At 55.6% G+C, this 27,659-nt stretch overlaps 1 protein-coding gene across 6 annotated transcripts; it reads right to left on the bottom strand.

Annotated features, from left to right (window-relative positions):
- Positions 1 to 159: 159 nt before the first annotated feature.
- Positions 160 to 23,984, bottom strand: ARHGEF10L (Rho guanine nucleotide exchange factor 10 like). 6 transcript variants are annotated; one of them, XM_032201340.1, is made up of 29 exons: positions 23,893 to 23,984; positions 18,251 to 18,335; positions 17,840 to 18,025; positions 17,705 to 17,732; positions 16,609 to 16,697; positions 16,379 to 16,462; positions 15,957 to 16,126; positions 15,391 to 15,507; positions 14,379 to 14,487; positions 13,586 to 13,678; positions 12,653 to 12,759; positions 12,386 to 12,463; positions 12,135 to 12,314; positions 11,826 to 11,942; positions 11,643 to 11,735; positions 11,192 to 11,365; positions 10,284 to 10,429; positions 9,560 to 9,744; positions 9,341 to 9,456; positions 9,003 to 9,130; positions 8,827 to 8,927; positions 7,796 to 7,917; positions 7,441 to 7,527; positions 7,115 to 7,344; positions 6,781 to 6,935; positions 4,865 to 5,010; positions 2,541 to 2,715; positions 1,131 to 1,253; positions 160 to 1,042 (listed from the first exon to the last, which is right to left on the bottom strand). In XM_032201340.1, exons 2-29 carry the CDS (start codon positions 18,285 to 18,287, stop codon positions 555 to 557), a joined length of 3,864 nt encoding a protein of 1,287 aa, XP_032057231.1. In that variant the 5' UTR covers positions 18,288 to 18,335; positions 23,893 to 23,984; the 3' UTR covers positions 160 to 554. The 6 variants fall into 6 exon arrangements, with proteins under 6 accessions (XP_032057231.1, XP_032057225.1, XP_032057227.1 ...); XM_032201334.1 differs by lacking the exon at positions 23,893 to 23,984 and adding an exon at positions 20,250 to 20,303; XM_032201336.1 differs by lacking the exons at positions 13,586 to 13,678; positions 23,893 to 23,984 and adding an exon at positions 20,250 to 20,303.
- Between the last annotated feature and the right edge of the window lie 3,675 nt (positions 23,985 to 27,659).

Here is a 27,659-nt window from a genome sequence, read left to right as displayed (position 1 = left end):
TTCCCAAACTGTCTTCCATGTAGAAACAGCTCCCTTACTCCGTGGGAAATCCCCAAACCAGCTCCCAAAACATGGGATTTCAATACCCCAAATCCTCAATCCACAGTCAAAAAAAGGGTTATTTTAGCAAAACCCCATTTCAGCACAGCCAGCACCTGGTGAATGTTCACACCTCTGCTTTATTTCTGCATCTCCAAGTGCCCCAATATATACAGATTCCTTCTTTATACAGGTAATAATATACACCGTATTTATATATATTTATATATATTAACACGCATACACACAGATGCCTTCGGCCAGAGCCCAGCACAATCCCAGCGCCTCCAAAGCCCGCAGGGAGGTCGCCATTTCCCAAGTTTAAAAACTCCCCTCTCCCATTGCACAAAGCTGGTTTGGGGGACAAAAAAGAGTCCACTTTTAAGTTTTTCCTTTTTTTTTTTTTGTTTCTCCTTAAAAAAAATAAACGGGGGTTCCATACCCGGGGTGCAACCACCCCCCGGCAGCTTTATGGGTGGTTTTGAGGTAGGTGCCGGGCGGGGGTCCCCAGGGGGCTATAGCATCAGCGGGACCTGCCAGATGAGCAGGGTGCTGTCAGCCTCGCCGCCCCGGCGCTGCGGCTCGGCGCTGAAGTTGCGGTACCCCCTGCCCCCCGAAATGATGGCGACAGAGGAGATCTCCTTGCGGGGAGCGTCACGGGCACAGGGCCGGCTCCGCACCCAGACGTCGGGGTCGTCGGCCATCTCGTAGATGGAGCCGTCCTCCTCCGTGTGCTCCGGGGTGCCGCTGGTCCCCGCCGGAGCATCCCGCACGGACAGGAGCTGCCCGGGGAGGTGGGCAGTGGAGCGCAGGCGGTATTGCAGCAAAATCCCTTTTTTCCTCATTTCCCGTGGCGGGGGGCCATCCAGCTCCGGGGTTTTCTCTTCCTCACCCTCCTCTTCCTCCTGGTTGCCCTTCAGCACGTCGGGGGCCAGGGTGCTAAGTGCCACTGCCAAAAACTCCACGGGGCCGCCGTGCCCGTTGAGAGACACCATGCCTTTTCCTGAAAAACAGAGGAATTTGGCTAAAGAAGAGCACAAACGGCTGCATGCATCACCTTGCTGAGCGGGGGAGTTTTTGAGGGTGCTCACCAGTGATTTTAGGGATGCCCTCCAGCCGGGGCACGGGCAGCAGCACAATGATGCCCTGGTCGGTGCCAACCCACAGCAAGCCCTGGCAGATGAGCAGGCTGGTGACACGGACGTGTTTTTGTCCTGAAGAAAGGGGAAAAAAAAAAAAAAAAAAAGGGTGAGCAAGGGCTGAGCAACAGCAGCATCCCACTGAAAAGTGGACAACCCTCCCCCAGACACACACACCCCAGAGTTTTACACGGGGGACACACACCAGAGCCCCCCTCAGAACCGAGCACCACCCTTGTGTGAAGACCTCCGTGCAGGGAAAATGCTGAAAATACCAATAAATAAAAAACAGAAGGACGAGGAGCGAAAAGAAGCGAGGCTTCTAATGGCAAATGAATATTTTATTGCAGAGACTTAGCGCTGCGGCGTCAGACTCAGCAAAGCAATATATCTGCAGAGATGCAACTCCAGTTCTCTGCGAGAACTTTATTAATGACCTGTCTAGTTAAAAAGGATGAGGGAGCGCGAGTTCAAAAACGCATTAATACCGAACGCTCACTCGCCCAGGAAGAAAAGGAAGTGATAAATATTTTAACATGCCCTAAAAAAAAAAAAGAAAGAGTGACTTACACGAGTATTGCGTTTATAACTAATTACACAATTACGACGTTTTGTAGCTGGAACAAGGGGGAGGCAACCTTGCAAGCTCAGGGCTGAGCCTCGTCCTTTCCTCGGCACATCGGGGCAGCTGAGAGCCAAACGGGCAGACACAGAGGGGAGACTGTGCTGGAGGGTAAGTGGGGGGGAAAAGGGGAGCGTGGGGCTGTGGTGTGCATGCACGAGGGGGTGCAGGGGTGCAGAGGTGCATGGCTGCACGCACAGGAGTGCAGATGGGTTAAAGGATGAGATGCAAGGATGCACACAGTGGTGCAAAGATGGGGTTCACGGAGGCACGCATGGGTGCAGGGATGGGGTGTGGATGCGCACACAATAATGGGGTGGGTGCATGAGTGCAAACACTGGATGCATGGATGAAGGGAAGGGGTTCCATCTGCCCAACATTCAGCCTACTCAGACCTGTCCAAGCCCATTCCAAAGCTTTTGTAGCCTAAAAATTACTCTCGCAGCCTAAGAACACCCTCCTTCTGCAAAATGTTAGCATTTTGCTTGGGAGTTCTCAAGATATTCTTTCTGCCACCTGCTAAAAATGCCCTGGGGCTTCAGGGTGATGCCCCCAGCTCCATCTCTGCAGCTTATAAAGGGAGACCCAAGCTCCAGGGCAAAGCTCCAAACTTTACACCACGAGCTAGATAAATCCCTTGCAGCACAATCCCTCTGCAAATCAACACGGCCGCGAGCAAAGCAAAACCATCTAGGGGGTGGGCACCCCGGTTCTCCCATTAATCGGGATTGAGAGCCCACCTGGGAGGACGAAGGTGGTCCTGGTGGCGATGTTGATCTCCTGCAGGTGCTCCAGCGTCTCGGTGTGGAAGAGGCGGATGGAGGAGCCCAAGGAGAAAGCCATCCAGACGCCGCTGCCCGCCTTGATCATGTGCGTCACGCTGGCCTCTGTGTCCGGGTGGGCCTCGAACGTTTGCTGCCAACAGACAGCAAAGATGAAAAAAATAGAGAAGGAATCTCAATAGAAGTCGTTTGCTCCCTGAATCGCTGCAGGACCGGGCTCTCTAGCAGCTGCTTTTAGGGCTGCTAACCCTCAGAGGTGGGAAAGGAGAGACCTGGAGGTGCCAGCCCTCCCCACCAGCTCTGATTTTTGCAGAGCACACCAAAAGCAGCGCCTCACCAGCCTCCTCTTGGTTCTTTAGGGAGGTAACACAGCCTTTCCCAACCCTCCAGGTTTTATTTCTTCTTTAAAAGGCTTATTTGCTGGAGTAGATGCACCAGCCAAGCTCGTGCCAAGGTGGGACAAGAACTTTTGCTTCCCTCCTGCCCCCAAAACCAGCAAGCAAAGGCTCAGCCCCTGCACAAGAGCTGTTTGGGGACCATTGTTGTACAACAACTTCTAGACAAAAGGAAGAGAAAACAAAATATCCGCTGCTTTGGTATAAAAGCTGATTCTTCAAAGGTCAGAGGTGGAGAGCAACCTTCTCAGCTCTGCTGCATCTCCCGTCTCTGCTTTCAGATGGGAAAAAAACAGAGCTGAAAACCTCAACTTGACCTTTTCGCCGTGCTGCCCCATCCCTTCCTGCTCCCGATATGCTCCAACACATCTAAAATCCTCATCAACACCTTGTTTACCTATTTTGTCAGCTCTCCCTCCTGCAGCAAGCCCCTGCAAGGAGCCCCAGCTCACAAACCCCCGAATATTGCACTGCAAACGCTTCCAGCAGCACTGGATTTATGTACCCAGAAACATCTTTATGAAATGAACTCTCTGAAAATCCCCCAAGTAGCAGGCAAGGCATAAAAACCGGTATTAGCATTGAAGGCAGGTTGGGAACAGCTCGAGCCTGCAGACACGGGATGTTCCAGAGCAAAGCAGACTTTGGAGCATGACGATGCTGGTGAAAGGAGAGGTTTGGAGGTTAAAATCGAATCCTGCTGGGAGCAGGAGGAGAGCGGCTGTTTCGTGGCATGTACCGTGCACGCGTCCTCGGGCAGTGATTTGCTGTTTAATTGCAACCCCGAGGTCTTGCTGCAATGCAGCTCCTGCTTTCCACGTCGCAGCAACGAGCCCAAATCACACCGGGGCAGCGAGCACGATGCAGGCTGAAATCACCTCCACGCACACACTCCAACTTCACTTCTTATGGGTTTGAATTTCTGATATTTTTTTTTAAAGGAAAGGAGCAGCTATTGATCCCTCCCTGGAGAACACCCGCGTAGTGCAATCTCCCCACAAGCTCGCACAGAATGGAGGCGGACAGAGATTATTAGGTTATCTCCCCCTCACTCCCAGCCAGTGTGGGATTTATTCCCCGGTGGTTTATCCCCAAGCTGCCGGCCCCATTCATACAGACCCCAGAGCCCGTTACGCTGCTCTCCAAACGTTATTTATGGGCTGGGGGTTTGCAGAGCTGCTGTTATAGAGGATGGGGAGGTGCAATCTCCCGGTGGGAATCAAAGCTGATTTGGGCTGCCACCCCCTGCTTGCACACTAACATCAGCACTGAGCCCCCAGGGGTGGGACCCCCTCCCCAGCCCCTTGTAATGCCCTGTTTTGATGCCCCCCCTGCATTGCCAATTCACACTGCATCACCCAGGATGTGCCCCCTCCCTTTTTCCCCCTGCGCTCCCCCCACGCTTTTCTTCTGCGAGAATTCCCAACCGGCTCCTGTCATAAATAAGATCGGAGACAGAAAACTAATACAGCCCTCCGATGCATTATTCATCCCTGGCACTGCTGGTGGGATGGATTTACGACAGCTAATACATGCAAACTAAGTTTGGACACTAAATGAGAAAATTAAAGGTGGGATAAAGTGTTTTTTTATTTTTTCCCCCCCCTTTTTTTTTTTAAGTGACTATTCAGCATTCCCTGCTTATGCAGCTGTGGGAGAGGTTTCAGCAACACTGCTGGTGCCTCGTGGAAGGAACAGGACTCCTGTGACCCACCGAGGGACCAAAAGGCATTGCAAGGCAGCAATAAAAACTGTTTGGGCATCGAACATACACCCCTGGTGCTGGACACGCACCCTTTTGTACCCAACCCACCAAGAGTTCCCAAAATCCACCCCCACATCCCCCCACCGAGGTGCTGGCAGTGCTCAGTGCCCCCCCCACCATACCTGAGTGCGGAGGCTGGAGGCGTTGAGGACGGTGACCTGGTTGGCACAGCTGGCCCAGACGGTCTCATCCAGTGTCAGGAGGGCTCGCACGGGGCCAGTGCCCACGGTCAGGCAGGTGGGACGCTCAGCCAGGTCCCACAGCCCCCCTAGGGCAGAGCAGAGAGGCCGGGAGAGGGTGAGAGGAAGCTTAGCCATAGGGGAAGCAAAAACAACTTAAAAAAAAAAAAAAAAAAAAAAAAAGCATCTTTTCATGCATCTAGTGGCTTAAATCCAATCAGGGCATGGGCACGCACAAGCAGGTGCCAGCACAAGGTATCCCTGCCACCCACAGATGTCACCTTTGGGTGCTGGGGTCACCTCTTGCCCCCCACGCAGCCCCAGGTGCCCCCAACACCTCGATGCCACCAGCAGGGAGATGGACAAGGGCCACATGAGCAGCACCCAAGGCCGGGGCACACAGCCACCCCTCCCCACCACGCTGTCTTCTTCCCCCCACACTTTGCAAGAAGAATTAAGGACAGAGCAGAGCAGAGGAACACCCATGGGCAGCCACCAACCCCGGTATCCACCCCGAGCCCTTCTGCAGCACCCCTGTGCCAACAGCTCAGCAACTGCAAGCGTCTGGGTTTAACAGCCTGACAGTGCCACTGCTGCACAGCCACCTGCAACGAATGCTCAGGCATGACAACAGCACCCAATCCTTGCTGGAAAAGCCCTGATTAATCTTTTGTTTTATTATTATTATTAATTTTTTAGCTGTTAAAGTGCTACTGCTCGTCTGGGTCGAAGCGGAGTGTCTGTGAAAGACATCCGAGCAGGGTTTCCATGAATTCACCACCTCCAGCAGGCTGGACGGCTGCAGTGGATAAATGCTCTCACTTTCAAGCAGGCATCCTACTTCCGTGGCAATTTCAAAAAACAACAAAACTTCACGATCTGAGAGATTAAAGAGCCCCAGGGTGCTCAGAGCTCTGCTCTCGTCAGCATCGCAACCGAGCCGTTGTTCAGCCCGAGCACATCTTGGTGCTCGCAGCTCCACGTAAAACCAAGCTATTTCAGGAAAGCTTTTTTTCTAACAAAGCCGTGCAGCAGGTGTGCCACCACGTGCGAATTTGCAAAAGGTAGGGATAAGATTTTAAAAAAACCCTGCTAGCAGCTTGCTGCCTTCCACATGCATTTGGGCAATCAAGGGGAAATTAAAGCCACGCCGTTAATTTGCCAGCCTGCTTGCTAGGGTTGTAAAGGGGGTGCACAGCACCCAAAAATGCAATACAAGCAGCTTTGGTGTTTCTCCCTGCAGGTTATCTGAGCAAACTGGAGCTTTTGCCCCGGACGGGGCCTGGGCAGCGTTTCTGAGGCTCTTTCCCACCCTCTAGCGACGAAGCAGAGAAAAAACAGCTGGGAAAAGCCTCCGAGGAACAAGGCTCTGAGCAAGCTGCACCAGGGCTGCAACACCTGGCACAGCTGGAGCCAGCGACAATAAAACCCAAATCAATCCAATAAAGCAGAGGGCTCAGGCACATCATCCCCCTGAGGGGACTGGCTCTCTTTATAGCACCAAAAAGGTGATGTTTTTCCCCATACAAACAGCTCCAAGGGGTCCTTGTGCACCCAGAAAGGACCCAGCAGTCCCCAGGTGCTGCCACCCTCCAAGCAAACTCTTTCATGCTGCATCAGCCCTTTGCCACTGGGACCTTTCACTGCACATTTCCCTCAAACCAAACCCCACTGATCCTGGCAAAACAAAATAATGTCATCCCACCACCACCACACGCACCCCAGGGTTGCAAGGCAGGGGATGAAACAGCAAAGGAAAAACATAAAATGGTGCTTCTATCACTGTTTTAGCAGCCAGCCCACCTACGGTGCCCCGCTCTCTGTTTTGGGACCAAAACCATGCATGGGGGTGCCCTCACCATTGTTCCTGGGGTACGCAGCCACGGTGCCATCCTGCAGCCCCGCAAACAGGTACTCAGAGCTGTGCTTCAGGCACAGGACAGGCTGCATGCCCGGGCTCTTGCAGGTCAGCAAGCACTGTGTCCCCGTGTCCACGCTGCCATACACTGCGATGCTAGTGGGAAAAGGGGAGATGCGAGAGCAGGATGAGGACCGGGGAGTACCAGTCCTCATTGCCATAAAATTTCAGTGCAAAGCTCTTTGCAGCAATTGCACACGGAGGAGGGCTGCAAGAGCAGCGCATGCGCACAAGTGCACGCACCCCTGCCCGTGCCTTCCCTCCAGGGTGCTCACCTGCCGTCCTGCAGTCCCAAGCAAACAGTGGGGTGCAGGGCTGTAGGGGGCTGCTCGGTGCCTGCCCGGGTCTCCTCAGACCCCGTTGTGTCCCCTTCAGTCGCCTCGGGGATGTACTCCATGCACAGCACCGGTGAGGCCACCGGGAAGGACTTGACCGTCCGCGGCACCGAGCGATTGAGGGAGAAGATCTCCACCTGCCCCCCTGCGCCTTCCTGGCCACCCCCAACCTGCAGGGACCACAAAACCGTTTTTAGCTTTTCCTCTGATGGGTTCCTGAGGAAACCTGGTGTTTTTCACCCCGTTTTGGGGCTCGTTTTGCTCACCCAGAGGTAGCCCTGCGGCAGCGAGGTGCTGATGGCGGAGAAGCCCAGTAGCGAGGACTGCACGGGGTTGTGCACCGCGGCGCCGAGCTGCAGGAGACACACACATTTATCCCAGCTCATGCACAGTACACAGCACATGCCCCAAAATCAGGGCCCAGCCCAAACCCAGCTAATGTTCCTTATTTTTCAACCCCCAACCAGGATGGATTGCACCCATTTCTGCCCTTGCAAGCAGCTCAGCCATCCCCTCCCAACCAGCCCCCCGTGGGATTTCAGCCTGTATCCTCCCTGCACATGGAGGTGAAGGGGAAAGAGCAATTCAGGTGTTGGAGGGGAGGTTGGACATCGCCTTTACCTGCAAATCGAGGGCCTTGGAGGAGAAGGCGGACATGTGGCAGGAGAGGATGGGGCACCAGAAAGGAGCTTTGCTCTTCTTGTCTTCGTCGGGACAGAGCCAGCCTGGCTGGTTCTCCTCCCCTGGGGGGGAGCAGAGTAGTTCGAGGATGGCCAGGACACCCCCAGCTCCCTCGCAAAATGAGCAAGCCTGGGTGCAGCAGGGGAAGCCACATCACCCACCCCAGCACCAGCTTTTGGGATGCATTAAACACCCCATGCCCAGCACAGCCTCACATTCCCAACCCCAAGCCACCACCATCTGCAGGGGGCTGGGGGCACACCCCAATTCCTTCTCCAAACTCTTGCACCTCACTGCAGTGCACAGCCAAGCAACTGCATTGAGCAGAGGCAAAAAAGCCCCCCCCCCCCCAAAACACTATATATGTAAGGGAGGAAAAAGAAACCACTAATGTGTTTCTTCACATTAGGCTTTAATGCGTTTTCATTTCTAACTTGCAGATACAGGATTATGCCCCAGGCATCCCAGATTAAAAACAACACAAACTGTTAAAAACAAGAGAATCAAAAATCATTTGAAATCATATTTGAGTGCTTAGATCCCCCCTGGGCTGGAATGATTTTTTTTTCTTTCATTAAACTTTTTTTTTTTTTTTTTTTCCTGCAGTGGCTCATGGAGTTAAAAAGGAATAGAGGCACAGAGGTGTCAGGACAAAGGGCTCCCCCCTTGTTTATTTGTGCCATTTCATGGAAAAACAGGGCAACGTCAGCACCAGCACAAGGCCAAGCTGGGATCCATCAACAAGCATCCCAGAGATGCCACCCCAGAGTGTCGTAATGCAAAGCATTTTGAGGGAGAAACATCATTCCCATCATTTCCCACTTCCAGCCAGCATGCAAACCAGCTGAAAACTTCTCCCACCACCTTGGTCCAACACTTTCCCTGCTACCAGTCCCCCACCAGGACTCAAACCCCTCTCTGCTCCCAGATTTTGCTTTCAGAAGCAAGAGCCACCCCAGCCATCTACTTACGCAGCCCAATCTTGGCCAAGTGCAGACGGTTCACCCAGGAGATCTTGCTCAGGGGGCTGGGAGTGATGAAGACCACCATGACGCTGATGGGGCGGCCAGACCTGGGTGGGGGGAGAAGAAATCAGTCAGTGGGTTGTCTTCAGCCTCCTCCCCTCCCTGAGCATTTGGGAACCCACTTGTCCGGCTTGCCAGGCAGCAGGAGACGGAGGCGGCACTTGTTGGCAGAGTGGATCTCCTCTTCCTTCACCTTCATCATCCTCTGCAGAGCCAGGCACCAGTCCTGGGCCACCGTCATGTTCAGGTTCTGGGGGAAGTGAGAATTCAGGGAAGCACCTCCACGGAGCCTCGGTCCCCATATTTTAGCCACAGGGAGGCTGTGGAGCTCAGAACAGGGTGACAGGACCCATGGGGTTAGCAGAGTGTCCCAACAGCCCCCCTGCAGCTCCCCAAGGCAGAGCATGTGGGAGCTTGTGCCTAAATGTGAAGTTTTGCCCCCAGTTTGGCATTTAGGTACCTGGTAGGTGCCGTGCAACGTGCTGATGAGAAGGGTGATCTGCTCCACCACCGCCAGGTCCTTCTGCAGGTCCTGCAGCTCCTGGAACAGCCGTGGCGGCCCCAGGTAGACTTTATCTTGGTGGGGGGGAGGTGGAAAAGGAAGAAACAGGGGATCATGAGCAGCAGTCCCTGCTCCCCATCCCACCCGGGCTGTGCAGAGGCAGGGACGGGTGCTCACTGTGCGAGGCCGGCCCGGTGGGCGCGTGCTTCTTGGCGCCGGCGTTGTGGATGACCACGTTGTCCTTGTCATAGGCACCGCTCTCCTGCCCCACCTCCACCACCTGCACCTGCGGGAGGGCCGTGCTCCACTTCACCACGTATTTGGGGCCCAGGGGCACCAGGCTGCTAATTTCCAGCTGGCCTCTGCCAAGGGAGGAGGCAAAAAGCAAGTAAATCGGCAGCTGGTGCTGCTCGTCCTGCAAACCCCACCGCTTCCCCTTGCAAAAAGCAGGTGCCAACCTCTGTTTGCAACCCCACAGCATGCACCGGGTCATGCTTGCACCCCCAAACGTGGGGCACGCAAACACAAACCACACTCAGCGCCTACCTTGGATTCACTGGCCTGGATTGGGGGGAAATGTTAATAAAAAAGCATCACTGGGAGCCCAGAGAGAGTTTCCTTCCCCCCTTTTGCAGCATCAACGTCTGAGCCACAAGGTCCCCAAACCCCCAGGAGCTCCCCACAGCATCACGGCACGGATGCTTTGCCCAAGGCTTTCGGGACAATCAAGCATCCCCAAACTTGGGCTCTCTCCTCTAAAACAACGAGAAGCAGTTTTGGGGGTAAAGCTAGCAGAACCCACTAAGCCCAAAACTGAGGTGGGGAAGGGGACAGGTGCTGGGGGGTGACCACGCCAGCACTCTGCAGAGTGATTTTGGGATGCGGGGCAGCCAGCACGTACTTGAAGTTGATGTTGGCACAGACCAGCATGTCGTTGAGGAGGAAAACCTTGCGCTCCTTGGACTTGATGAGCTGCCCCCGGTCACCGTACACCGTCTCCGTCAGCGTCTCGCAGAGCAGGAGCTGCCGCTGCCCCGAGCTCAGCAGCTGCAGAGGGGATGGAGCGGGCAGGGGGCTCAGCCCTTGGGGCCCTGCCCGCATCCCACCCCCTCCAGTTTTTGGGGGGCTTTAGGCTCATGTGAGGGTTTTCCCTTCACAACTGGGACTTGCTCCTCTAAATCAGCAGGAAGCAGTTTTGGCAGTCGCTGCTCCCAGCTCCTCAGAAACAGCCGTGCAAAGTGCTCCAACTCTGCACAGCGCAGCCCCTTTGCACCACAGATTTGCACCCTGCATTTCACACCACCGAGAGCAAAGAGCCCTAAAAGGATCAACGCAGCCCTTTTGCAGCCCCTTCTGAGTCCCTTTATCCTCTGTCCCCAAGTCCTAGCCACAGGGACAGGCTGTGGAGGCCACCACGTGCTTGCAGCACGGCCCAGGATGTGTTGCAATAGCTTCACGCATGGTTTTCCACCAGGGGTTGCAAAATCAAGCAGATGGATGGAGGGGAGGAGGCGACAGAAGAAAAAAGCGGCGTGCCCTGGCTCACCCCCCTCCAGCCTTCTCCTGGAGGGCTGGTGCCGTAGGGTGGGGGTGGAAGGGAATTTCCAAACGGCAGGCTTTTATTTTTGCTTTTGCTCCGGGACAGTGTTTCAGGGAAGACGGGAGCTTGGCTTCTCCAAAACCCCCTCCCGGGAGCCCCAGCACCGCAGCACTTCTGCAAACACCAGCCAGAGGGGACGGATGGAAACCCAGCCCCAAAGCCGCCTGTCAGCAGGGGATGAGGAGGAGCAGCGAGGCCGAAGGACAAACCTTGTTGAGGCTGCTACGGTCACTGATGCTCTTGCAGAGCTGCTGGATTTCAGCAACCTGGTCAGCCACGCGCTTCTGCTCGTTGAGCTTCTCCGCCAGCGTCTCCAGCTCTGTGAGCGCCAGCTGAAGGGACAGGCGGTCCGCATGGCCCTTGGGGGTGTTCTTCAGCATGTCCTGGGGGGGAAAAACATCACCGGGGTGACACCAGCCCCATCGGGCTGTGAATGGGGATGCTATAGCTTGCATCACCAGCAAAATCAAGAGTTTGGAGGAAAAGCCTCCCAGCATCCCACCTTGGGAAGGGGGAAAAGTGCCCAAAGCCCTACAAGCAGACTGCCAGCCCCAAAAAGGAATCAAATGCCTGTTGTTAAACCCTTTCCTGCAGCAGCCAGGCTGCCAAAGTGGGGTGCAAAGCGGGTGCCCCATGGGCACAGGCTCCCCTCACCCATACCTGCAGGAGCAGGATGAATTGGGGGAACCTCTGGATGGGCTTCACCATCAGCCCGTAGAGCGTCACCCGGTCCGCGCTGGCCATCTGCCGCTTCTGTGCGGGGGGAAAAAGCAATAAAAAGGGGAGTTTTCACCCCAAACGGTGACCAGCAGCCCCGTGTGCCCACACTCGGGACCCGCTGACCTTGAGGAAGTCGAGGAAGGCAGGTTTGGTGAGACAAGCCTTCTTGATGAGGGACATGGCAGTGGTGAAGTTGTTGACGTAGTCGCTGTACACGTCCAGCACCATCGACTTGGAGAACTTGGCATGGGGGGAAAGGGCAGGATAAGTGTCATCAGGCCCCCCAAAATCAGGCTGTGGGGGCTTGTGCCATTTTGGGGCAATGCTGGGGGTACCCCGTGATGGGGCTGTGTCACTTGGTTCCTCCACCCCCTCCTACTGCTGGGAAAGGGCTGGGGGAGGCTGGGCAGCAGCACCCGACCGCCCTCCTACCGAGGCCACGAAGAGGTCCCCGATCTTCTCCGCCGAGTCCCACTCGGCCACGCGGGAGGCGAGGGCGATCTGGAACATGGAGTGGCACTGCAGGATCTCCTTCAGGCGGAAAAACACCACCTGGCACTTCCTGGCGCTCAGCACCTTGGGCTCCATCTCCATCAGCGGGTTCCTGTAATCCTGCAAGCGACGGCAGCGGGTCAGCATCCCGCAGCCCTGCACCCCCCACCCCCAAAACCAGGGTCCCCCACCTGCAGGATGCGCTTCAGGGAGTCCACGTAGCTGCGCTCGCTCTGCACGATGGAGCCCAGGATGTGTCGCCGCACCACCTGAAAGGCACGCAAATAACTGATGGGGGGCGAGAACCCCCATGCAGAAGTGCCCCCCCCCCCCCCCCCCCCGCCCTGCTGCTGACACGGCGTCGCTGCTTTCTGCCGACTCAGCCCTTTGTTATTTTGGGTTGCTCAAAGGGGAAGGGGAAGCCAAGTGCTCACCCCGAACCCCAAAGATGCACCCACCTGCTGGGGGCTGAGCCCCGCGGGCATGGGGCCGAGCTCTGGTGGTGGGTGCTTCATGTCCGAGACGGTGACCTCCAAGAAGCCCGTGTCCTCCTCCTCCGAGTCCCCTGCGAGGAAAAGCAACCCACAAAAACACCAAAAAAAAAAATATATATTTTACTTTTTTGATGCTCCAGGGGCTCCGCTTGGGTTCGCAGCTGCAAGTGGAGCTGGAAGCCGGCATCGCCTGTCCCCAAGCCCCGCCGCTGTCACCGGACACCAGCATGAGTCAGGCCCTGCAAGCCAGAAAGGAGCCAGGGCCCCGGGGGGGGAGCACAAACCCTGCCCAAAAAGCGACCCGGGTTGAGGAACCCCCCCACGTCCTTGCTCCAAGAGGGGGAGCGAGCAGGGAGGAGCGGAAAAAAACAGCAGCTGAAAGCAGCATGGCAGAGAAAACGGGGGCACGTGAGCTCCCCAGCGCCCAAGCAGGCCTTACCCGAGGCCGAAGCAGTTGAGGAAGAGGAGGGCGAGCGGGCCATGGGGTCGTGGGGCAGGGACAGCTCCTTCCTCCACATGGCGCCGGCCTCATGCCCCGCTCCAGCCGCCCCGGCCCCGCCGCCCCGCTCCCATCCCCGCTGCGTATAAATAACCAGAGGGGAGGGTGCTGCAGGCCGGGTGACCTTTTTCCTTCCCTAATTTTGGCAGGGAGGATCCCAGCGCCTCGCTGCCGGCTCTGCGGGGGCTGCCCAAGCTCTCTTGCTGCTGCCCCCCTGCCAGGAAGACGGCGCTGCTCCGCGCCGTGGGGATGGGATGCTCGGAGCATCTTTTTCTCCAGGTTCCCACCCCAATTCACACACAGATCCACACGGGGCCATGCAGCGAGGCCAGGGCACACACGGCAGATCCCCAGGGGGGGCCTGGCAGAGCCAGGGGGACCTCCTGGCAGGATCCTACCTCGCCCGCGATGCTCCAGGAACCCCCTCGAGATGCTGGGGGCAGGCGGCAGCTTTTCCACCTCCGCCGCCCTCCTCCTACGCTCCCCATCCCCTATGGGGCAGCCAAAGGGTTATGGGCACTGAGCTGGGGCTGGGGTTTGCTCCAGGACCCCCCCCACCACCACACACACACACGATTGCATTTTCACCCCTTGTCTAGAAAACGGCGCTGCTCCCCTCATCCCAGGGCAGAGCAGAGAACAAACAGCAGCCAAAACAAAGCAGAGACATGGAAACACCTTCAGGGAAAGGATGAGCACACAGGGAAAGGACCTCCACGCTTCAGAGGGTTTGCCCCTCAAACCTGACCCTGTAGCTATGTAGGATTGAGCAAGAAAAAAAAATCACAGAACACCCCAAAAGTCAGTTCTGCCCAAATTCATCATTTCCTAAACTGTTCCAAAGCTCCTGGCACTGATCCTGTATGGAGAACCTGCCTGCTTGCTGTCCCACTGGGAACACCCATGGGTGCTGGCCTGGTGTCCCCCCCTCCACCCCGCTCCCAGAGAGGTGGAAGAGGGACTTTGGGTGCTTTGGGAAGGGCGAGGAGGGAGCTGAACAGACTGAGCTGGGAATGCAACGGGGAAAATACATTTAAAAGCATAAAACGGAAAAAAAAAAAAAAATAGAACAGAGAAGCTAGAAGCCATATGGAGTCAAGACGAAAAACATGGATTTTTATATGCTTTCCAAAAGGGCTTTTTTGGTTCTCAAAGGCAACAAAGGGGGCTCCCTGCTGGCAGCCTGCTCACCTGGTGCTTCTTTACGGTGCAGGAAGGTGACCTTCCTCATGACCGCGATCTTGGTCTTCTCCAGCCCGTCCTTGGTGCCGCTTTTGGCCGCTTTCATCAGCTGGGTCATCTGGGCAGGGGGCGAGAGGGGCCGGGGTGCTCGAGATCGCACAGCACTGCATCCCTCTACCCCATCCCCTCAGGGACACTGCCCTCAGCATCTCCCCCAGTCCTCTATCCACAGAAAACCAGCCCTGGCCAACGGGGAGGATGAGGAAGAGGAGGGAAGGGAGGAAGCTGAGCACCAAAGGGGTCGGCTCCTGCACCTCTGTCCCCTCCGTGGGGACGCAGTCGCATGCCATCAGCTTGCAAGCAGGCGCAGGCAAAGCGTGAGCATGCAGTGAAAGCAGAGAGGAGGGAGGGGAGAGGGGCACGAGCTCATCCAGCCCACTGCAGCGGGGTTTGGTGTGCACCCGTGCAAGAGGAAAAAGGGGCGTTTGCCCTTCACACCTGAAACTGCAACGTTTTTAGTGCAAGTTGCTAAAATCCCAGTGCAAACTGGCCGTAAACTACCAACCTGAGTGGTTTGGGGCAGGGAAAGGCTTTGCAATAAGATTCTACATCTGCAGGGAGCTCCACTCCCTTTAACCTCCTTCCCGACCCCGTATCGGGGAAAACCTTCTCAGATCCATCTAGGGTGCCCGAACCTCGCTTTGTCCAAACGCCCCTTAAAAAAAAAAATAAAAACCCAAAAAGCAGATGGTTTGGGCAGATCGGGGACAGGGAGCTGCTCTACGCAGGCACCAGGGGATGCAGGCGAGATGGGGAAAGTGACAAGGAATGGAGATGTCCCCATGTCCCCATGCCCACGAGACACGCAGGAGGCAGCTCGCAGCGCAGCACTGTTTCTCTGCTGGTGGGCAAAAGGGGCTGGATCGAGCCCGGGTGCATTCACATCCCTACGGAAGGGCTTCTTCTCCCTCCCCCCAGGAAATTTAAGGGATGACAGGAAAGGACCGAGGAGGGACAGTACCTTCCAATCGTACTTCTGCTTCAGCTCCTGCATGTCTCTCCCCCCAACTCTTAAAGCCAGGATGTCTCTCTTAGTCCTGGCGTATCTCTCCTTTAGTCTATTCAGGTCTGGAGAAAGCTGAGCCCCAAGCAAACCAGGCGGGAGGAGAAGCCAGAGGATGCGAGAGAGGGCAGAGAAGAGAGATTCAGGTAAGCAGCCAAAACAAGAGGAGAAACCACCCCAAAGCAGCACGGCGCGGGGAAACGTGCTCCCGAAATCCAGCTTGGTCTGAGCGGGAAAGGGCAGCAAGCACAGGAAAGGCAGGGAGCGGCAGCCACATGCCGAGATGCAACAGATGGGGGGAAAAAAGGGAAGGAAAAGAGTAAATAGAGAAAAAAAAAAAAAAAAAAATCCAAGAGCAGCTCATGAGGCTGTGCTGGTTTCGTATTGCTTGAGAGCACGGGGCAGCCCCTGACCTTTAGGCGAGATATATCCAGGAAACCCATGAAAAAAAAAAAAAGAAAAAGAAAAAGAAAAAAAAGAAGTGAGTTGCAAGCTAACAAGGCAGAGGGAATCGCCAGCGTTACCTTGGGCTGGAAGGACGCCCGCTGCTTGGCCGGCTCAGCCTCTGGCTTGCTCTCCTCGCCCGAGTCCTCGCTGTAGCTCTCGAACTCGCTGGAGCTCCAGCCCAAATCCTCGCCCGCCCGCGGCCCCTCGCCTCGCTGCACGTCCTCGTAGATCAGGCTGCGCTCTGCCCCTGGGACGTTTAGGTAAAATGTCGCTCTTTTCCCTCCCCAGGGATCCCAGAAGATCAGGGTTTTGCAAACCCAGCACCCTCCCCAGTCCTGGATGTTTTCCTGCTGTATTGCCCCTTGGCAGCCTCTTCTGGAGGGGCAGAACGGGGACGTTGCTCGTGATGCTCCCCTCCCGGTGCCTCAGTTTGCCTGGCTGTGAAATGGGTTCACGCCCCCCACAAAATGATGACCCCAGGAGGGAAGGTTGCCCCTACCGTCTTGGTCAGCATCAAGGTTTTCACAGGGGACGTCGTCATAAATCACATCATCCTCCACTGCTGGGAACTCGAAGCGCTCGCCTTGGGGGGGGAAGCAAGAAAACAGACCCGTGTCAGGACCCCAAAAATCAAGGCAGGACCACAAAATCATTCCCTGTTCCCAAGGCCAGGCTGGGTTTTTCAGCTCAGGCTGTGCTTTTTCCTTCTCCCCACGTGTTTTAACCCACCTCGGTGGCTGCTTTTGCTCTTCCAGGTCTGGGTGCCGATGTCAGGGGGGGCCCCACCAGCCTCCCCATTGCTCACCCCCGCCGGCAGCCTGCAGGGAGGGCAAAAGAACCATCAGAGAGCACCCTGGGGTGCCAAAGCCCCCAGGGCTGGATGCATACAAACCCCAAACCCCATCACCCCCCAGCGTATGGGGCTCACACCCCCTTTGGGGGCACAGCAGCAAAATAAAACCCCTGCCTTGCCCGGGATGCAAACCCAGCTGCAGCCCACGGAGGAAGTTTCGCGCCGCCAGAAAAGCGGACGCGTTAAAAAGTCAAGGTCGATGCCTCCGGCTTTCCGGCAGCAGAAATGTGAGCTGCGAAATCAGGGGGTGGGATGCAAGCGCGGGGGCTCTGCGCACCTCCGGAGCAGCAGGATGAGCTCGTTCGTTAAATGCAACCCCAACGCAAATTAAAACAAAACCAAAAAAAAAAAAAAAAAAAAGTAAGAAGAGAAAAATTCAACAAGCCGTGCTCGGCAGCAGTGCTGGTGGCTGCTCGTGTTCTTTTGCTCGCCTCCAGATGCTTGCAAAGCCCCAGCAGGGAGCTTGCAGCCTCAAAGCCACCGGTTGCTATTAATACTGACCCTACGGAGAGCATGGCTGCACGTGGGTCTGGCCCTGCAGGGGACTCTGCACATCTGCTGCTTTGCTGTCGCCCTCCAGGGCTTGGGGACCAAATTTTTAGGGTTACAGTGGCTTAAGTTAGTCCAGGCAACCCACACAGGCAGGATGCACAAGTCCCCAAAATGGCTTTTTTGAATCTTGGCTCTGCAAAGGCACGGGGAAGACTCACCAGGAAGGCTGGATGCGGGGTCCCCACCCCTGTGGGGGCTGCCCCTTTGCCCCTGCATTCTCTGGGGGGGGACACGCACAAACCCCCAGGGTCTGCTTGCTTCAGGCCCTGACCCCACACATCCAGCCCTTTTTGCAAGCTGTGAGCAGTGGGAATAAAACATGGAAAACGAGGCACAGCACAAGACTGGGACATGCTAAAGAGAGGGTGATCCCCTCCAAAGTTGCATTTTCTCCCCAGACCACCCCAAAACCCCACTTACCCTTCCTGGGTCTCTAGCACCAGCCCCTCTGCAAAGGGAAAAAACAGAGAAATGGGGTCAGTGCCCGAGCTTGCAGCACGGCGCAGGCTCGGCCACCCAAAGGGGACACTTTGGGGACACGGGGGGGGGGCTCACCAATGCTGGAGCTGGTGGCACGGCGCCTGCGGGGGGGTGCTTGAAGGACCGCACCCCTGCTCGGCTCGGCCTCGGCTGCCGAGTCTTCGTCGTCCTCCTCGTCGCTGTCCTCAAAGTCAAAGGCTTCGCCCAGGTCCTCCTCGCCGTGGGGCAGCGCGCCGGGGGCCTCTGGGGCGAGGCGGTCACCTGCGAGCAGGAACCCCATCAGCTGGTGTCACCCCAGCACGGATTTGCCCCAGGGAGCAGAGAGGGATGCGGGGTATGGCAGAGAGCATCGCCACCCAAAAACCCCTGCAGTAGCCCCTGGTGGTCTGGTGGTACTACGAGGCTCTGATGGGGAATTGGGTGATGTCCCCCCTTCCTGCCGGCTTTCCTCCCCCCAAAAAACCCAGCTCCAGCTGGTGACAGTACCTACTGCGGGGCATGGGGGCAGCTCAGACGAAGCCATGGCACAGGGGGTCCGGACGCTCTGCCTGGGCCCGTCCCCGAGCCTTTCCTGCGGGAAGGAAGAAGAGATGGGATCAGAGGGGGGGAGCAGCCCCACAGGTCCCCTCTGGACAGGGGGCAGCGTGGAGAGACCCCCAGGCACCCCACGGGGGGACGAATCCTGCTCTGGCTGCTGCAGAACCTTTTCACAAGGAAAGAAACGCCGGCCCTGGGTGTAAGCACACGCTGCCACATCCACCCCGTGCCCAGCGACCTTGCAGGGCCAAATCCATCCCTGCCAGCTCCGAGCATCCAGCCGAAGGGGCTCAGCCGTGCTCAGAGGCTGGAAAGCACCAAGCGTCCTCCCTGCGATCGATGGCCCACCCGCTCCGGTAACGCGAGACGCCCAGCACGGCGCCCTGAAAGGTCACCAAGAGGAAGAGGAAGGACGGAGCAGAGACCCCTGAGCCCGAGGGGTGATGCACAGGAGAGAAATCGCAGCAGGGCAAGCCCAGGGAGCCGCAAAGAGCAAAACGGTCCCAAGCATCTGCCAGATGCCACCACCCCGCCCTGAAGAGCTGACCCCAACTCACCACGTGAAACCATTTTCCCCCCACCTGGACCCTCATCTCCCACAGGAGTGAGAATCAGGGGATGCACAGACCCTAAACGATCCCCAAAAAAATGATCTGTTTCTTCCCCCGTGCCCCAAAACCCTGAGAGCTGCAGCACAGGGGGGCCTGCAGCAAGCCCCCCAGCCCCAAGGACACACACACATGGGTGCGTGTTCCTATAGGTGTTCCTACAGCTCTCCTGCTCCCCTCCAGCCCCCCAAGGGAGGTGACAGCACGGCCATGGTGGGCAGGGGAGGAAGAGGGAGGAATGAGGAAGGTCAGAGCAGACCAACCTTCCCAAGGCTCCCCCGCCACAGGAAAAGGAAGGAAATATCAAGGGACTCTTTTTCCTCCTCTTCTGACCTCAACCATTGATTATTTGGTGTTTTAGCCTGGGAAACAGGCTAGGCTAACACCCACGCCACCAGAGTGAGAAAAACACTGCGAACTTGCCCAGGGTCTTGCACCCCGGTATTGATGTTCACCGCCCAAATTCCCATTTAACCTGCAGAACAAGCTCCAAGCCCCCTGCAGCCAGCAGCAGCAATTCCCCCACGCGGGCACAGCCTCCTCGCAGCCTCGGGGTTGCACAAGGACAGACGGCGTCTTGCAAAGGGCTTGGAAGAACAGCCCTGCGCTGCTGCAACCCCCCCAAAACACCGAGCTGACACGCATCTGGCCTTTTCCCAGCACACACACAAAAAAAAAAATTAAAAATCCTCTTTTCCTCACTGACCTGAGCTCTCCAAGCAACCACCACAGTGCTGTAAATATCCTCTTCTACCCACTTTTGCAAGCAGCCCGACGCCTGCATAAACACGCTGGGGTGATTTATTTGGAGGGAGGACCCAGGGACACTTTCTCCTCCTTGAACTCTTTTTCTGGCCCTCGGAACAGAAAGCGCTTTGCAGCCAAGGCGTGTTTGCAGGCTGCTCTCATGTCACCTAATCTGCTTCCCATTAGCGTTTGCTAGCGGCTGGAGGAGCAGACGACTCTCCTGCCTCCCCCCCTTTTGCAAGCTCACCTTGTCCCGCGGGAAGCTCCAGGCTTGCCCCTATGGATGAGCTGCCAGCTGAGCCAGAAACCTGCCACAAACCAGCAGCCCACTGGGGGACCCGACACAGAAGACACTTCCACAGCGATGCTCCCCCAAAACGCAAAGGATTAAAAACCACCTGAGCACAAGGGAAAGCCGAGAGGGGAGATGCTGATGCCCCAGGACCCTGGGTGCTTGCTGCCTCTGCCCAGCACGCCAGCGGCTTTTGGCTTTTAGGGAGGAGGACGGCAACACGCCGCACAGCCAAGGCAGCAGTCAAAGCCAGCTCGGCCCCGATTTTATCCCACTGGCGCTGCAGGATAAGGTCACTTACCATTTTGACAGTTGACATAAGCTCCTATCTGCCCGATTTGTCCCAGGGCTGGTTATTTTCCCATCTGCAAGCGTGCCCGCTGTGGGGGAGAGTTAACAGGCGAACGCCTGCTCTCCAACCCAGCCGGCCCCGAGCTTTAATTGAGCCTTGATAAAATGAAATTAAGGCATCGCTGTGCACAGCAAAAAATGAAAACAGGGGCAGGAACATCCTGCTGGCAAAATGCATCCGCATGGGATAGGGCAGGAGGGGAAGGCTGCCCTGCCAGGGAACGCACCCTGGAGCAGGATGGGGATGCTGGCGAATCCTGAGACAACCCTTGGAAAGACTGAGTTAAACGCCACACCGTCTCCCTCCCAACTGGGGAAAATAAACAGAGATGGATATAAATAAAGTCCCTGCAGCCAGAAAAGCAGGGCCACCTGCTAAAGCCAGCCCGAGCCGGCCGCAGCATCCTTCTCCCGGGGGGCTGGCACCTATTCTGCTCCATCACATTATTTTTAGCCCCCGCGGCGGAGCGACAGGGCCCAGCTGCCAGTGCAGCTGCCAGCCTGGGGACAAGGCAGGCTCCCGGCCCCAGAGCCCCCCCCAGCCCCACTGCCCCCCTTCTCAAGGGCAGGGGGGGCAAAAAAGGGGGTTAAAGCCTCCCAGAGTGCTGCTTCCTGCAGCAAGTGCCAGCACGAGCGGCTCGGCGCATGGTTTTGCTTCAAGGTGAAGTGAAGCACAAGCGGCAGTGAAAGTTAGGGGAAAAAAAAAAAAAAAAAAAAAAAAACACAACAGCAAATTTCCACTTTTCCAGCCCAAAGTTGAGAAATGCACAAAAGCAGCTGGGATTCAACCAGGGAATCCCTCTGGCTCCTCTCCACAGCCCCACTGCATCAATCCCACCTTACAAACAGCCCCAGCGCAGCACTACCTGCAATGGCATCGACAAAAGGGTGGCCAGATCCAGACCCAGAGACCCCAAATGTGGCTCCTGAAAGCAGGCAGTGGAGCAGATATCCATCCGGGGAAGCAGGCGGTGCTCCAGCTCCGGCCCATAAATCACCCACAAATTAGGCACAGCAAGAAATAAGAATCCACTGCTGTTTCCTCCGCCTCGCTATTGCTTCCTCCCTGCATCCCACTGCCACCTCGGGGCTGGCTTTTGTCACCCCAGCTCTCCTCTGGGTGGTTTTCCACCCCCAAAAACATGCGCAAGCCAGCAACTTGGGTTATTTGCATGGAGAGTTTCGCAGGGTTGATCTTTCACCCAATCCACTTGGAAAGCATTAATGATATGGTAGCAGGGGTGAAATAAGGGTTGCATGAAGTTTTTTTAAGCCCTAACTGGGTCCATGCAGTGCATTCCAGGGCTGCATGCTGAATTTCCCAGCTTTCCAAGGAAAGAAATGCAGAGGTTTTAAGGCATTGGGTGGAAAGATGGGCCCCAACAAGGAAAAGTTATCCTGCATCTTCAGAAGTGCCCAAATCTGGGGTTTTGGGGCCAACAATCCAGCAGCACTTGGTGGAGGTGGCCAGAAGGGGAAGTTGAGCAAACATTGGGAATTAAATGAGGCAGAAAGTAGAGTTTTCTCCCCCCAAAAGGGCTTCCAGCCCCAAAATTCAGCCAAATGACAATTCAAAATCCAAGGATATTTTGCCATTTGTTATCAGCTGGCCTCTGCCACAAGCCATCAGTTTATGGGGGAAAAGTTCCTCCGGAGCGAGGTGGTTCCATCTTTCGTTTTGGAACAGGGTTTTTTGGGCAAACATCTCTGCTGCTGCCCTCTTCCAGATAAAGCCCAAAGACCTGGCACTGAACTGCTGCTGCTTTCCTTTTAATTTTGCTTTTCAACATCACTGATGAACCGGAAAATCCGTTCCTCATCCAGCCTGCGCCATGAGAAGTGCAAATGGAAAACAAAAATCAGAAAAAATCAAAATTATGTCCCTTATAAAGCCATTTTGTGGCTTTTTGGCAGGCACATAGTTAGCCCATGCATCCTTCGGAGTCGGTTTGGCATTTTGGGGTCTGTCTATGTCTAATGCCGAGGCAAAGAAAGGCCATGGGAAAAAAAACAGCGCCTTGGGTCTGGCTGTGACCTGCAGCGGGAAGGCGCAGGCATTTCACAAAAGAGCCTGTTCTGCAAAGATTTCTTGCAAACAGCTTCAAAAAGCAGCAAGGCAGCCTTAGTTTGCACCGACCCTATGCCTATCTGCATCTCAGCTCTATCGCTTCGCAAAGCAGCCCAGCTCATCACCATGGAACTGCCCTGGGAAGGGACTCGGAGAGCAGAATCAGGAATAACAAATGAGCAGATTTTTTTTTTTCCCCGCTTCCCAGGAATGTTTCCAGCTTGAAAGCCACAACAGCTCTGAACTTTGCCTCCACGCAAAGTTTGAACCAAAACTTCTCACCACTGTCGCAAACAGCCTCCCTTCCCGCCATGGGCTGCTGCTGCTTCCCCTTATTTTGCCTGAAAAGTGCCCAAAATCAGTGTTGGAGGGTGACGTTGATGTACTTGAGATCACCCTCTCCAATTTTCTTAGTCTGTCCCCTGCAGACCTGTTATGCCAAGACCTATTCAAGCACACCATAAGATGCTTTTTCTGCACTGTGAGTGCATTTTTCCACTTTTTTTTTGTCTGTTTCCCCTGATTTTTTGGGGAAAACCCTGCCCTTCACAACCAACCAGCCACTAAAACACACTTTATACATAACAAAGACCAAATGGAGACAAAAAAAAAAAAAACAACACATTGCAGGGACTTCACCCTTTGCAAACCTCACATCCCCACAGCACACACCCTTCTCTCCCAATGCAATCAGTGTCCAAACCCTTCCCAAAAAAAAAAAAATCACAAAAAGGAGGAAAGTGCGATTAGCACCAAGCACGACATGTCGTGTTTGCTATTCCCAGCAAGCCACGCACCAAAATCATCAAGGAATATTTTCTGTATGTGTCGGGGGTTAAGGAAAAGTCCTCCTTGCTGCTAAAAATGACACAAGCAGTTTCAAGGCTGCCAAGAAAAAAAAAATAAAAATAAATAAATACACAACAGTTTGGGGCATTTTCTTCCAAATCTGCTCACAGGGACACAGCAGAAAATAAAAATAAATAAATAAAAAAACATGTTTGCGTGGGTGCAAATCCTGCAGTTGGATTACGCCACCAAAGCACAGCAACATCCAACTTTTCCCCCATGCAAGGGGTGCCCCGGGTCGGTGCTCAGCACCCCAAAGCTTCGTTTTTTCATGAGGAAACAGCAGGGGAATCACAGGAAGGTTTGCAACCTTTGCACAGTTTGCAAACGGAGCAGAAGTCAGGGAGGAAAATAAACTGGAACGGGTGCGGGAACAGCCTTGTACACCAGCAACAACACGCCGATGCTCACCACCCTCCTCCTCCTCCCATCCCCAGCCTGAATTCCGATATTTATAAGTAATAACAGCAATAACAGGCGCTTTTCTTTCATATCTATCTGCAAAGCCCTGACTGCCGGCCAGAGCAGGGAGGAAAACAGACCACCTCCTCCCCATGGAAGGGGCCATCTTGACCCTATAAACACAAACCCAGGCAAATATATCGGCGCCCACGTAGAGAGACGTGGGCTGCGGAGGTGGGAGGCGAGGAGGGAAGGGGAGAGGGTCGCTGCTGACCTGGGAAGGCCGCGTCTCCTCCGGCTTTGTGTCCGCATCAGCCGAGCAGGGCCCCGGCAGGGGCGGCGCGGGAGCAGCAGCCTGGTGGCGATGGGACTAATCCTGCCCGCACCCACCCACGCCATGCAGCGGGGTCCCCATCCCCGGGCTGGGGGCTCCCAGCAGGTCCCTGCCTCTCGGCCGGGGCCGAATCCTGGCCGCAGTGGGGCTCGCACCAGCTGGGAGCGGCAGCAGGCAGCAAGGGATGCCGGGATTTGGGCAGCATCCCCCCCCTGCTCTTTTCCCAGAGCAGCACTGATTTACACCCCCAGTGCTCCCAGTCCTAATAAATGCGTCCCCACACACTCACACACACTCATGCCCCCAGCAGGATCTGGCCCCCTCCTTGCCTTTTGACCCCCTGCACGCAGGATCGCTTAACCCTCTCGCTGCTGACAGCACCGCTCGTGTAAAACAGAGCCTGGGTGGCAGAGCGGCATTGCAGGGGGGGCTTCCCAAATTTCTGAGTGTGAAGGGTTTTCTCCTGGAATTTTCTATCCCAGAGCCACGGGCTGTGGGTGGCAACCCCGAAACACAGCCGCTGTCCTGCCAGGGAAGATGTGCCCTGTTCCTGCTTTGGGGGGATTTTCCCCACCAAAGCTGCAAATTTGCAGCCCCATCCCTGTTCCCGTTCCGAGGGCTCCCACTCATGCCTGGCACCAATTTCAGCCCCAGCAGAGGGCTGGGAGGAGACAGCTGCTTCCCTCCCAGCCTCAAAGAAGCCATGGGCACCCCTCCTGGGTTTAGGAGGGTCAGCGATGCCTCCTGAAAGGGGGACCCCAAGCAAAACACTACAAAGTCACTCTGCAAACCCAGCACCAAAACCCACTCACAGCGTGCTCCACAACCACAAAAATAAAGAAGTAAATAATTTTAAAAATATATAAAATCCCTCCCTCCCCATAAAGCACCACACAGCCAAAACCTAGCAAGTTAGAGAAGTGCAAAGACCACTCCATACGTGCATGCCTTTAAACACAACATCCTCGCTACGAACTGCACCAGCCTCACCTGTCTCATCGGTGTTCAGGGCCACATTTTCCCCACTCTGCAGGAAGCTTCTCCCACTGTCACACCCCAGCTGCTGCCACCTCGCCCTGCTGCAGAACGCCCCTTTGCAAACAAACCCAGCAGCTGCAAGGCCAATCCCAGCCCCAACCGGATGAACAAGCCTGACAAAAAAAATAAATAAATAAAAAAGAAAATCCCCAGTGCCCTTGGGATGACTTGGGAGCTGCATCACAGAGGCCAAAAACACCTTTTTGTGCAGATAATGGCATCACTGTTTGCTGCCCGCCAGGTATTTGTGCCCACAGAGGTGCCAAATCCTGCTGGAAAGGCCCCACTGCAGGGGGGAACAAGGCCCCACGGGAGCATCGGTGCCCCCAGCAGCGCGGCAGAGAGGACTTTGTCCCCGGTGTCACGATGTCTGGATAAAAGCCAAAGCATCCAATCATGGGAACTGACTTTTTTCGGGCCTTCCCAGCCACAGAAGGTAAGGGTTGGTTGAAAACAGTGCTGCTACACGGGTCCAGAGCTCCATCTGCCACCTCCGAAACTTCACAGCAAGGACTCAAAGTCTTTCCGCCAAACCCAACATCTACCGCACCCCCAAAAAGAGCTCTGCAAAGACAGAACGGCTGAAATGCCCCCCAAACACCCACCCTCTGCAGGCTGCTTGCGTTTCTTTACACCAGCCAAGCAAAAGTGCATGCACCTACCAAATGGGAGGCACGGTCAGCACCAAAGAGAGGGGTCCTGGCACAATTATAGGGGATGCTTCGCACCCAGAGTGGGCTCTGCACTGCACTGCCTGCATCCACACAGCCACAGAGGCTCCAGCCCTCCCGGCACACTTGCTGAGGTGTGTCAGCACAGCAGCAATGCCAGGTTTATGGGCACAGCTCGGCCAAGGGCGTGATCCCGCACACGCCCCAGTTCCCAGGGAGGCAGCAGAAATGGGAGCAGTGGGAGGTTTGCTCACTGCAGTCCTCCCGAGCAGCCTCCCAGCGTGAAGCCCTGTGCCACGGCTGCATTTCGGCACAGGGTGGGAGCCCTGCATGTGCCACGGCCACGTTGACTCAGCCACAGATTCACCCACACAGGGCAGGGCAAAGGGCTGGGCCACCCTGGGGTGCTGGAGCCAAGCAGTCCCTCATACGGTGATTTCAACTCAAATAGGAGAGGGAAAAAAAAAAAGAAAAAAAAAAAAAAGAAAAACCACATAAAGCAAAGCCTGAAGAAGGTGGGGAAAGCATAGGAAATCTCTGCTTTGCCAATGAAAAGTCCAGTCTGGCACCTAGGCTGGGATTGGGGTAGGGAGGGTTCAACCCACAAAGGTTCAGAGGGAGCACAGCAGGGCCACATCCACACTGCAGGGCTGGGGCACGCTCCAGCCAAAAGCAGGGGGCTTCATTTATCCACCTGGGTGAGCAAATCCTTCCTGCCAGAGGACATTTTGCAAGGATGCAACAGGGATGGACACCTTCATAGAGCCAGGAAAGGACCTGGAGGAAAAGCAGGCAAGCAAACTGCTTGCTGTGGTGGCCAGCACTTAAATAAGCAGCTTGCCCATCACTGGTCATTGACCCCAGCTGGTCTGACCCTGCAGCACCCCCTGCAAGGGACACAGATGCCTCATTTGCAACGACAAATGGTAACAGGAAGGTTTCATGCACGAGCAAAACTGTTCACGAGCAAAACTGTGCACGACCAAATTGTGCACAAGCAAAATTGTGCACACGCAAAATTGTGCTCAACCAAAACAGTGCACAACCAAAGCCATGCAGAACGAAAACCACACCAAAGCAAAAACTCAGTGCCCGGTGCAACCCCTTCCCAAGCAGATCCAGCACCTACCGTGCTCCTGCCCTGCCCGCGAAGCTTTATGGCGTGCGTAGCAGCACGACTCGAGCCAACCTGGCGCTGTGGGCGTGCACGCAGCTCCGTGGGGCTGAGCACCGCGGGAACGGAGATGTTCTCAAGGAACTTTAAATATTTGGAGTTTAATTAGCCTTGTAAACACACCACGTGCTTGTAAGTAGCACAGGACAGAACTGGTGTTTGTGGAGGGAGGGGGTTTATTTAGAGTGCACTTCACACAATCACTCCACATGAGTGTATATCGGTATTTATGGAGGTGCGCTGGGAGTGATGGAGCTGGTCAGGGGATGCCCTCTGCTGGCATCCTCCTGGGAAATTCTGGGGCACCTGCTGCAGGAAACCCCCGTGCATTTTCGCAAGGGAGGCACCGAAACCACGGTGCAGCATCGCCCTGGGTGAAGGCACTGCTCCTTGAGCCCACCTCCCACTGCCTCGCACAAGGGCACAAGGAAGCAGCTGAGCTGGGTTTGCTTGTCGGGTACAAGCTCGAAAGGAAATCCTGCACCCCCAAAATGCCGCTGCCATCCCGTACTCATTAGCCAGTTAACCATCCTGCCCGTTTCATCATTGCAAATCCTGCTGCGATGCAAAGCTCTCCAGGATGAGATGAAGATGGGGCCTTCGGCTGTGTGCACCAACCAAACAGCTCCATGTTATTTGAAATTTAAATTACACCTATTGTGAATTATTATTTTGTCTGTGTGTGAACAGGGATTATAGCACTAAATGCGTTAATTTCTTTAGCTTCATCGTTTCTCCCTTCATCCCAGCTGTGAAAATCCCAGCAAAACGGGGCATTTGGCAGCAAAACGCTCCTCAAGCCCCAGCTGCCCCCAGCACCTCAC

This window comes from Aythya fuligula, chromosome 21, assembly GCF_009819795.1.
Source record: "Aythya fuligula isolate bAytFul2 chromosome 21, bAytFul2.pri, whole genome shotgun sequence".
Lineage (NCBI taxonomy): Eukaryota > Metazoa > Chordata > Aves > Anseriformes > Anatidae > Aythya > Aythya fuligula.
This window is presented reverse-complemented; position numbering and strand designations above follow the sequence as displayed.